General features: G+C 35.0%; 1 protein-coding gene across 7 annotated transcripts; it reads right to left on the bottom strand.

Moving 5' to 3' along the window:
- Positions 1–1,006: 1,006 nt before the first annotated feature.
- Positions 1,007–11,381, bottom strand: LOC140984565 (protein WHAT'S THIS FACTOR 1 homolog, chloroplastic). Of its 7 annotated transcripts, none has more exons than XR_012176636.1 (4): positions 11,283–11,381; positions 10,937–11,012; positions 1,868–2,238; positions 1,007–1,247 (listed from the first exon to the last, which is right to left on the bottom strand). XR_012176636.1 is itself a non-coding variant. In XM_073452086.1 (4 exons), the coding sequence occupies exon 4, from the start codon at positions 4,575–4,577 to the stop codon at positions 3,420–3,422; it is 1,158 nt and encodes a 385-aa protein (XP_073308187.1). In that variant the 5' UTR covers positions 4,578–4,753; positions 6,080–6,122; positions 10,937–11,012; positions 11,283–11,381; the 3' UTR covers positions 3,165–3,419. The 7 variants fall into 7 exon arrangements, 4 of the variants coding, with proteins under 4 accessions (XP_073308187.1, XP_073308186.1, XP_073308185.1 ...); XR_012176635.1 differs by having other exon boundaries at positions 1,008–1,247; positions 1,868–2,294; XM_073452086.1 differs by lacking the exons at positions 1,007–1,247; positions 1,868–2,238 and adding exons at positions 3,165–4,753; positions 6,080–6,122.
- Between the last annotated feature and the right edge of the window lie 422 nt (positions 11,382–11,803).

Genomic DNA, 11,803 nt, shown 5'->3' with positions numbered 1-11,803 from the left:
TCTAATTGTGATGCGATGACACTATGAATATTTCATGAATGTATCACATAGATATCGAATCTAACATGCAACCCTCGAGAACCAATGGTTGCAAATTCGATCGAGATATATGAGATGAAGGGACCGTACTTTACGTTAATCATAACCGATTCGTTCTTGCAGGCACTATCAGTGATACCTAGAAAATCATGGGACGGTGCTATTAGACGTTTTTACTATGATTCGATGGGTTTAATCAGAAAATGATTTCTGACATTCTCATGATCAAATGTTGGTGCATGGAATATGGCAAATTAGGATAAGCCCGAATAAAAGAAAATGTCATGAATCACACAGAGTTGTGAACCCGCGGCTAGCTGTATCTCTGAACCATTGAAGGTCACACAAGCACTTGATCATTTGTTCTCGTTGAAAGAACAAATTCAAGGAGTTAAATTTATATAAAATTATAAGATAGTAAATTCAAAGAGTTGAATTTATGATAACTAAAATTTAGAAAGAATAAATTCAAGAAATTGAATTTATAAAATTTCAGAATTTAAAATATTAAACTCAAATGTTGAGTTTATAGATTAATTAAATGTAATAGGGGAATGCATAATGGACTTGTAGTAGTATAAGTCCAACATGCTAATTAATTAAAATTCTTAATGAACTTTAATAATTAATTAATTAAACTAGTTGGACTAATCAAAAATAATTAATAAGCACATTAATGTTAATTAAAGAACTTAAACCTATAATTAAGAAAATTAGGTTTAAGGCTCAAGATATAGCAAGGAGACCACTAACCCTAACCTCCACTACTCCATAATTTTCGAAAAGCTCTCCCCTCAAGCTCTCATAATTTCGGTCACACCAAAAAGACATAGGGTTTGAGACGCCTTTTAATTTTGATCTAAAAAAAACGATAAAGTTCTTTTAAATTTTCTAGTGCAATTTAAAAGAGGAACAAATGCTTCAGTCATGGACTCAATTGGAGATTGAAGATTTCGAGAAGAGCGTTCGTAGAGAATACTGCAATAACTATCTTCGCTAACCTCGGAATAGTTGATGTCGAGTGATTAATTAACTAAAGATATAATCATTAACACCCTATGAATGTTTAATTTGTCCAAATCATACGAGCGTACAAAAGCATTATTTCAATGTCAAACGAAAATTTGAAAACTTCTACTGCGTTTTAGACACGAGAAAACCGATTACCCCAACACTAGCTCCATGTCCTTCGATTCCTTAAGCATGTTCTGCAAGCAGTCAGTTTCGAGAAACAAATCCTCCGATAAGCAGGGATATTTAAGGAAATTTACAAGTATAACTCATATATTTAGTAAATATACAAGTATAGATATAGATAGTATAAACATAGAAGTATAGATTTGAAAAGCATTTCGAAAAACTACCTTCTGTCATTTCAAATCTATTAATTTTCATAAAACATTTTCATTTCAAATTCTTTATTTCAAATACATTATGCGTGTGTTTGTTGATTTACCAAAAGATATAAACCACCCTCAAAAAACTAATTCAATCTTTCTAACCACACACCCAATCGACAAATTTCAATAATACATAATTTCTCAAACATATAGAAAGATGATATTAAATTTTAAAATCTTCTTTCTTATTACATAAATTAATTTATTAAAATCCGAAACATCAATTTGCGAATGCTAATGTTCAAATTCATTTATAGCCTTTTTTTTCCCAATTTGTTTTTTAAACTCAGGTATCCAAGGTTTTGTTCATCGAATCCTGGGAGAGGTTCATTCCAAAAACTCAGAATAAACAGCCCAAAACATTAGCAGGAAACTGAAAATACTGTAATCTAGTATACAATATGTCAGCCATGCTCAAGTGTCCGTACCTTAATCCATTAATATTCTCTGTCTGCACAACTTTTAGCATCATCTATGACTTCAATGGCATCGTTTAACTCAGTAAATTGGGACATCCTTCATTTGTCAGAGCCAAATAATTTAGACAAAGCAGTTTCAAGTTTTTCAGTTCGTGCATAAAAGGAATCAAATTCAGACACATGCGTTTGCCCTGTTGATACTGCACTAGAACTGTCAGCGACAGAGTCTATGCTTCACAAGGTGTAACACAACCACCCTTGGATCACCGGGCCCTGCATGAACATATATCCAAGGGCTGTGCAGCACCAGGAGACAACCGGACCTTGGATCACCAAGCCTCACATGCCAAGGATTGTGCTGCACCTGGAGAGCATAGTCTCTGCCATGAACAGCAAACATCAATCTCATTCATTCTTGCAAAATATCCTGCAAAAACTACAGTGGAAGGGATAATTTTCGATAAAATATGATGATACAATGGAAGATTAGAAATACACACTCCCAGAACATTTTAAATTTATGATCAATCCACTCATTTTTTGTTTTACTGTTAGTTGAGTGGCACTGAACAAGCATATGAAAGTTTCCAAGGAAAAATTATGGTAAGAACACAGACAAAAATCCAGGGAATAGATCGCCAACTTATTAGTAGGAAACAATGTAAACTAAGCAAAACTACTGGGATGTTGATTGGTAAACAATCCATACAACCAAAAGAAACTAAAGCTTGAACTATCACTCCATGTTACGCATTCACCGCTGCACAGGGCATCTGGACAATTTGATCAATTTACCTGTACTACATGGTCTACAATAAATTAACACAGCAAAAGCTCAAACTTGTGACAGCTAACCCAAAACAAGAATTCATCACTTTTCTAAATGCTTCACAATCTATTTATATAATTCAGGATACAATCTGCTAGTTTGACAACCATATTAGCAAACTTCATCAATTTGATAAAAGATAACCCTAATTCTCCCACTGATATCTATTTGTCCTCGTATCCCACAAATAAAGCGACCTTCACGTTTCAGTAAAGGTAGATTGAGATTTTTTTGCAATGGGCTTTGTCATTCATAAACCACATATTGTTTATCAGAAGGGAAATTAGGATTTAAAATCCTACATGAACAGTAAACAATAAGATGTTGAAACACTAGGGTGGGCAGTAAACTGGCCCCGAGGGGAATAAATTGCATAAACATAGGCTAGATTATTCTAAATCAAGTATAAATTACATCTCAAGCAACAGCTAAAGAACCTTACAAATGCTTGATGGAAATGAAAAAAGAAGAGAAAAAAAAATCGGAACTTCAAACCTTTTTTTCTGACTAGTGTATTAAGCCCAGTTACCACAATCATATCGGTACAAAAATCATGCAACGTTTAAACAAGATGAACAAAACAAACCAATAACTTGCAGTAACACAAACCCTGTTCAAATGTTTGCAAAAGGCCTTGGTTGAACCTCTTTCTCTTGCCGCCAAATCACAATATATCTCACTTAACACTCTCGATATTGTTTCTGCATCAACATTCAATCCACACTGACCAGCTCAGTCTTTTACATCTTTACCAGCATCCAGTTCTTTCATGTCCGCAAATTTATAAAGTTTTTCGTTAAACAAAACCTGTGGGTCTTTATCGATCAGCATTCCATTATCAGTGTAAGCGTCCTTCAAAAACACACACCAATTCATCGCAGTACCCGACAAATAAAAGGTCTGCCTCTGCTTCTGAAGCATATGATATATATGTTTTGTTAAATTAAGCTCCTCCTTGAACTCCACGATGTTATGTATGTATGCCCTTTTCTCCAATGTCAAACTCAAAAACTCGTGAATTATTCCCAATCTATACTTCTCTGCTTCCAGCGTCCATAAATCCAACTTACTCCCATCAGAATACGGTGACACTAAAGGTAATGTGTTTAACATGTTTAACTTTCTCTGAGTCTCAAGATCCAACTCCAAAGCCCTTCCATGTTTGATCGGAAATTTAAATGCCTTTTTAACCTTTTCCTCATCAACTAGAAATTTCTTTTCCAAAGAACTCACCGCTAACGAATTATCCCAACGCAATAGCTCAAGGATTCTCTTTCCATCATCCTCGACCAAAACCCTAAATTGGTCTGAATACTTCCCTATCCTATCCCTGAAATCTTCAGGGATGCCAAACAAAAGCCTGTTGTGATAAATTTTACTCAAAGGGATCCTCCTATTTGTCGACATCATGAGTAGCTTCCTTACAACATCTACCCTTTGTTGCTCTAATTCATTTACTAAATCATGTTCAGTAGACAGCAAATCATCCATGAAATCTGTAAACCCAAACCACATTTTGTTGTCGGTGTGCCGATAGGTTTCGAATATGAGAGGATGACGCTGAATGGACTTCAAAACTTTGCGGCCACGAGGGAATCCAAGCTGCTGGTGGAGTTTTCCTGCTTCGTCTAGAAGGAGGACATGATGGGGCTCTTTAGAGAGGTAATCTTTAGTTTTAGTGAGGAATCTGTAGTGGGCGTCTCTCTGAAGGATGTTTTCGAAATGAGGAAGGATATTAGGTTGGGTTTGAACAAGTTTAGTTCGTGGACTCTCCTTTTGCTTACGTTTCTTCTTGAATTTCTTGGGGATTTTGGTTATGAGGAATGAGGTAGAGAAATGGGAGATGAATGTATTTTTTGTGATCTTGGTGTGGAGGTGGTGAAGGGCCATGATACAATCGACGGCGACACCGGTAGAGGATAAACCCGTATATCGATGGATCAACGTAACAACGAATTTCCTCTACCAATATTGGCTGAATTTTCGGTTGAAACAACCAGAAGAGGAAATATATCAGACCAAATCTCAAATCTCTGAGATCCAGACGCTATAGCAGCAGCAGCGTCCTGCAAGATCATGGGGAGGGTAGCATGATTCAATTATTTTTTCCTCCAACCATTTACTTGTTATAACCTAGAATTAACAAAACAGACCTGAGAAAAAAATGTACGGGAAGCCAAAGTCATCAAAATAAAAAATAAAACACAAGAACATTTTTAATAAATATAAAAAAACAAATAAACGCTCATACCTAGACATGTTTATCAACCAATCACAACAATTTGATTTTTTTTAAAATAAAAAAATAAAATAATCTTTTCTCCAAATTCAACAAGAATCTAAAAAAAAAAATTAAATGAATCAAAATCAAAGAAGGCAGAGCATTTATAGGCAATCATCTGAATTTTTGCTCATGGGAAAGTATAAACTCAATTTCTTAATCCAGCCACAAATTAATACGATGGTGGCGCTCCTTTGCCAACTTGATTCACAATATGTTTCTTAGGTCTTATGTTTGATGAAACTTGGCGGAAGCAATAATGGAAAGGGAGAAAATACATTTGGGATAGAAAACTGGAGAACGGAGAATTAAGGCTATTTCGGTACTTTGGGCATTGCCAATATCAATTTTCAAGAAACATAAGTAATAATTATTTTAGCCGAGGAGACATCAACTCTTAAACTCTGGAAGGTGTTCTTTATCTAATTCCTCGTTGCATAAATATCCTTAGGGCGATTCAAATCCTGTCTACACATTTGTAAAGTACGCTTATGGACAGTTTAATTAATTTCATATACATGTATATGACAGCGAGAAATAATTTGGATTCAAGACGGGCCGAATCAAGTCACTCTTATTATTCTGCTCAATTTGTGGACAACAATTTTTATCCATCTGATAGCTGCGGAAAAAAGTGAAATGCAAGGGATTGGTCTATGACTCTATGGCTACTAACAAGGAATGATGTTCCTCCCCACCATATTTTCTACATATTAATTAACAAGGTGAATTTCCCACCAAAATTCTTTGGAAACATTGTCATTGCAATCATATATCAACAAGAAAAGGTGCATAGCACATAAAAAAAAGAGAAATTAAATCAGACAGCACCTTAATCCAAATATATATAATTGGCAAGCAAAGTGAACATACATAAGATGTATGCAAAGTGTCTGAGAGTATGCATGGAATGCAAGCTCACATGCTACATACAAGGTAAATGGTGGTCAAGAATCAACATCCCGCCTTCCTAACAAACTAAAAAGTGGAATGGGTTGAGGAATCATTTTGTATGGGAAAGAAACATAGATATCGAAATCCGTATGAGTAAACATTTAGAGAAATAAAAGCGGAGTTAATGATTTAATGAGGAATCAGAGCCGAACCGTACCCCTGCTTTGAAGCTTCAGTCTCAGCTCAAACTTGTTTTACACCTACAAAAACAAACAAAATTTTCAGAAACTAAGATTACAGCGCGAGATAATATATAAATTTGAGGAAATTATGGCCAATATATCCAAAGAGTTCGCATTTAGAACCCACGAGGGATTTAAATTCAAAAGTCGTTATTACCTTCTAAATTTGATGCGATAGCTCATATCAATATACACACAAGAATCTGTGCAGCTGGATACAGCGGATGTAGTGATATATGGCTATTGGCTACTGAGCACCGGGGCGAACGGTGAACTTAATCGGGCAAAACAGCGAGTCGAGTGTAAGAGCAGCTGGGTCGTGTGGGAGCCAAGCTGATTTGGTGAAGCGATGTCGGGATTGAGACATACAGCAGGATTCACAGTTAACTTCTGGGGCAAAGGAACGGCGGGCGGCGGGTATGATTGAGAAGGCGAGGCTGGAGTTGTATTTCGTTTGGAAAGTAAAATGGAAATTTCAGTCTGATGTATTATTCTTATTTTATCATGGGTTTAATTCTAACTTCCAATTACAATTACACAGTGTTCGAACAATATCTCGATTCGCAGACGTGTCAGGTGCAAAGATGCACCAATTTGTATAAAAACGATAAAATACCCAACTTCTAAGAATCACAACGATTATGGACACTAAATTTGACCGTTCATTATAGTCTCCTAAACGAATACAACGCCAAAACAAAAGAAAAGACAATAGAACTTAATGAGGGCATGGAACCAAATGCAGGCCACTTTTCTCAGGAAATAAATCCAATAAAACCATCAATACTATCTCTAAGAAATGCAGCGAACTTCCCCATTAAAAACAATAACATTTCTTCCAAACAACCTCAATTACAGCACTAAACTACTTATATCCAAAGAGTTCTCATTTAGAACCCACGAGTGATTTAAATTCAAAAATCGTTATTACCTTCTATTAGCTCATATCAATATACACACAAGAATCTGCGCAGCTGGATACAGTGGATGTAGTGATATATGGCTATTGGCTACAGAGCACGGGGGCGAACGGCGAACTCAATCGGGCAAAACAGCGAGTCGAGTGTACGAGCAGCTGGGTCATGTAGGAGCCAAGCTGATTTGGTGAAGCGATGTCGGGGTTGGGACATACAGCAGGATTCACAGTTAACTTCTGCGGCAAAGGAACGGTGAACGGCGGGTATGATTGAGAAGGTGAGGCTGGAGTTGTATTTGGTTTGGAAAGTAAAATGGAAATTTCAGTCTGATGTATTATTCTTATTTTATCATGGGTTTAATTTTAACTTCCAATTACAATTACACAGTGTTCGAACAATATCTCGATTTGCAGGCGTGTCAGGTGCATAGATGCAACAATTTGTATAAAAACGATAAAATACCTAACTTCTAAGAATCACAACGATTATGGACACTAAATTTGACCGTTCATTATAATCTCCTAAACGAATACAACGCGAAAACAAAAGAAAAGACAATAGAACTTAAGAGGGCATGGAACCAAATGCAGGCCACTTTTCTCAGGAAATAAATCCAATAAAACCATCGATACTATCTCTAAGAAATGCAGCGAACTTCCCCATTAAAACAATAACATTTCTTTCAAACAACCTCAATTACATCACTAAACTACTTATATCCAAAGAGTTCTCATTTAGAACCCACGAGTGATTTAAATTCAAAAATCGTTATTACCTTCTATTAGCTCATATATACACACAAGAATCTGCGCAGCTGGATACAGCTGATGTAGTGATATATGGCTATTGGCTACTGAGCACGGGGGCGAACGGCGAACTCAATCGGGCAAAACAGCGAGTCGAGTGTACGAGCAGCTGGGTCGTGTGGGAGCCAAGCTGATTTGGTGAAGCGATGTCGGGGTTGGGACATACAGCAGGATTCACAGTTAACTTCTGCGGCAAAGGAACGGTGAGCGGCGGGTACGATTGAGAAGGTGAGGCTGGAGTTGTATTTGGTTCGGAAAGTAAAATGGAAATTTCAGTCTGATGTATTATTCTTATTTTATCATGGGTTTAATTCTAACTTCTAATTACAATTACACAGTGTTCGAACAATATCTCGATTTGCAGGCGTGTCAGGTGCAAAGATGCAACAATTAGTATAAAAACGATAAAATACCTAACTTCTAAGAATCACAACGATTATGGACACTAAATTTGACCGTTCATTATAGTATCCTAAACGAATACAACGCCAAAACGAAAGAAAAGACAATAGAACTTAATGAGTATAAAGATTGTTTTGAATGGAATTATGATGGTATGCCAGGGCTAGATAGAGGATTGGTTGAACACCGTTTACCAATCAAAGAAGGATTCAAACCGTTCAGGCAACCGGCTCGTCGTATGTCGAAGGTGATTGAATTGAAGGTCAAGGAAGAGATCGAAAAACTGTTGAAGGCCAAGTTCATAAGGCCAATCAGGTATACTGAATGGCTCGCAAACATTGTGCCTGTAATGAAGAAGAATGGTTATAATCAGATCAAGATCACAGAAACAGATACCTCCAAGACAGATTTTAGATGCCCAGGGGCAACTGTTATATTTGAATGACTTGTCATGCCATTCGGTCTTAAAAACGCTGGCACCACTTATCAAAGGGCCATGAATTCTAGTTTTCATGATATGATAGGGTATCATGTTGAAGTATATATAGATGACATTGTATTTAAGTCTAAACAAGCTGTTGACCACATCGAGCATTTGAGGAAGAGCTTCCAAAGAATTAGACAACATGAGTTGAAACTAAATCATTTGAAATGCGCGTTTGGTGTGAAAACAGGAATAATGTTTTTGTTTCCTGTGGGCTTCCATATTTATGGATTTGACTAATTTAATCATGATTTTTTATGAAGCTTAATTTTTAGACGACTTATTTTAAGATTGAAAATTATTTACCAAAAAACATAAAAAATATAATAAAAAAAAAGAAGTAAATTTGTAGCGCATTTAACAATTTTTTTAATGAGAAAATGTGCAATATACAAATAAACACAACTGAATCTATGATTTTTCAAATGCTACAAATTAATGACCTATTAGTAAACAACAAAACAAAACCTTCCCAAAATAAGTGCTAAGAATAATTTAAGAACACCAAAAAATCAAGATATTAATTAGCGCGCCAACTAACCGTTTTTTGATAACATATTTATAACCATAAATCAAAATATTATTCGCGCCAACTAACCGTTTTTTATATCGGATTTTTAAAATTTTATTTAATCGTGGTCTATCATCAAATAAATTAAAATTCAAAACAACTGAAAAAAATAAACTTTTGATCATATGGAAATTTTATGAAACGGAAATTAAAACATTTCATATTCCAGCAACAAAAAACGCAAGACTACCAGCCATATATACCTTCTACGAATAAGGGCTTTGAAGATTTGTATTTTACAACTCTTATTTTCAACATTCAATAATTTCAACTCTTATTTTCAACAATATGGGGCAAAAGTTCTGACTGAGGATCATTATAATCCAATGTGACAATCTTGAAATATATTTCATCAAGCCGTTAATTATCTAAAATAACACAAAATTTTGTAAGACGGTCTTATTAACAAATCTTCTATTTGGACATTCATAAAAAAGTATTATTCATGCAAAGCGTTCACATAGTCGTAATCCGTAAGAAGAAAAAAGCTTCAAAATTAAAACTGCCGCTAATTTCATCGCACCACGAAAGTAGGCATTCCAATCATTTGAGATCCATGAAAACACTGGTAAATAACAGCCAACAGGGGAGACATTAAGCTTAAAACAAACCCATGTCCCACAAAAGGGGCTGACCATAAGGAGCAAGGACAACCAACAGATAACAAAGAAACTGCTAGTATTGCTAATGATAACAAAAATATAGATGTGTATAGAGCAAAATCATCCGAGGAAGCAAATTAACCATCATGAAAACAACCAAAATCACTAGCCAGTGTCTAAAATCACTAGATTTTAAATGTTCATTGTTATAACAGCAGATTCATCGGCTATTACCCATTTAACACCTCTCCCAACCTCCAAACGCACACAAAAGAAGCATAACAAAACAAGGAGCAGTTCTGGACTACCAAATTACATAAGTTCCAAATGATGTTAAACAAGTGCAAAACTTTAAGATGTAATCATCTGATTAACCACAGACTATAAATTGCAACCAGAGAAAATGAATCAGAGTGAATACAACAACTAAGGATCCAAAGATGAATAGAACAAAGGATTGGCAGATGATTACGCCAAAATAAACACAATGGTATCCATCAGCTTATACATTATTCCACATTTTAGCAAGAACTTTACGCTTAACCTAAAATTGCTGGAATCCTCCTTCAAAAAAAAAAATTTGCTGGAATCTCAAATAGAGTGAAGGAACATAGCACACATTTTCAGACAATTTGCTTCCATTACTGACTTGATCTTGCCGTTAATCATAGGTAAATTTTTTCCCAAAGTGTAAGCATTTACAAAAATTTTGCAAATTATTTCTTTTTTGATTGACAAATTTTTTTTTTCCATTTTTGCAAAATATTTATGTAACATGAAAATGATATGTTTTTTTATCAAAAACAAAATGTAAGATTTAAATTAAAAATATATAATCTTCCCAACAGTCTCAAATTCAAATCCCAGCTCCAACAGAACAGAAATTAGTTCAAATTTCACTATTCAACCGCATAATCAAAATTAAAACCCACCAAGAATCCATCTATTCAATCAAATTCAGACAGTCAAACTCAGCAACATCATCTAATAACCAATTAATCATCCTAAAATCAAGGAAAACACAATGCAACAAACTTCACATAATCTTACCTTTTTTCCCAGAATTGTCGACGAAGAAAACGCGGTAGTCAAAGGTTTCGGGCTGGCCCTCTTCCTTGGTTTGAAACTGCAGATTGAAGATTGCATTGCAAGTAAATAATAAAACCTATCAAAAGGATATTAGGAAAACAAGCACAGTCAAATCGCGAAGACTAGAGCAACTCGTTTTCAAAAAACACATATATAGAACACCGAAGTAAAAGTCGTTGATTTCTGCCAAGAAGCAGCAAGCCTTCACTGCTCCAACATTCCTACCATTTCGAACCATCTAAACAAAATCACACAAATCTACTGCTCAAAAGTCCTCTTAGTGGCAAAATAGCGTCACAAATCTCACCTCAGTGCGTGAAGATCTTCGCACAAACGCCTCTTCGAATGGGTTTTCTCCAGCCGCCGCTGGGAAGATGCAAGGTTAGAAGTGCAATAAGAGAACGATATATACTCTGGGAAATTAAGTGTATTTTTTATTCTTAATTAAAATTATCACCTCTAATAAAAAACATATTTTATATTTTTAGATATAATTTGATACATGAGATAAGGAAGAGATTGATAAATTATCTTCTCTATCTCACCTTTGGTATATTTTTTAAAAGCCCATGATAATATCATGTGCCCTTGATAAATAATTTTTTAGAAGGATAAAATATGCCTTCTATTAAATATAATAATTTTAATTTAATGATAAATATATCACAAATGACTTAATTACCCTCAATTTTTAAAAATCCTAAACCCTATCGTTTGATATGGAAACCCTGTTTGGAACACGTTGGATTTTTAATTTGTTAATTGTAGTAATTTTGTTTTTTTAGAAAATAACCAATATTAGTTTATTGTTTTTCAAATTTTTTGAGT

The sequence above is a fragment of the Primulina huaijiensis genome, chromosome 9, assembly GCF_012295235.1.
Source record: "Primulina huaijiensis isolate GDHJ02 chromosome 9, ASM1229523v2, whole genome shotgun sequence".
Lineage (NCBI taxonomy): Eukaryota > Viridiplantae > Streptophyta > Magnoliopsida > Lamiales > Gesneriaceae > Primulina > Primulina huaijiensis.
The sequence above is the reverse complement of the archived record's forward strand: the minus strand, read 5'-3'. Positions and strand labels throughout refer to the sequence as shown.

Bases quoted from the DNA above. Each gene is read 5' to 3' on its own strand.
- LOC140984565 (XM_073452086.1), bottom strand. From the start codon at position 4,577: ATGGCCCTTCACCACCTCCACACCAAGATCACAAAAAATACATTCATC.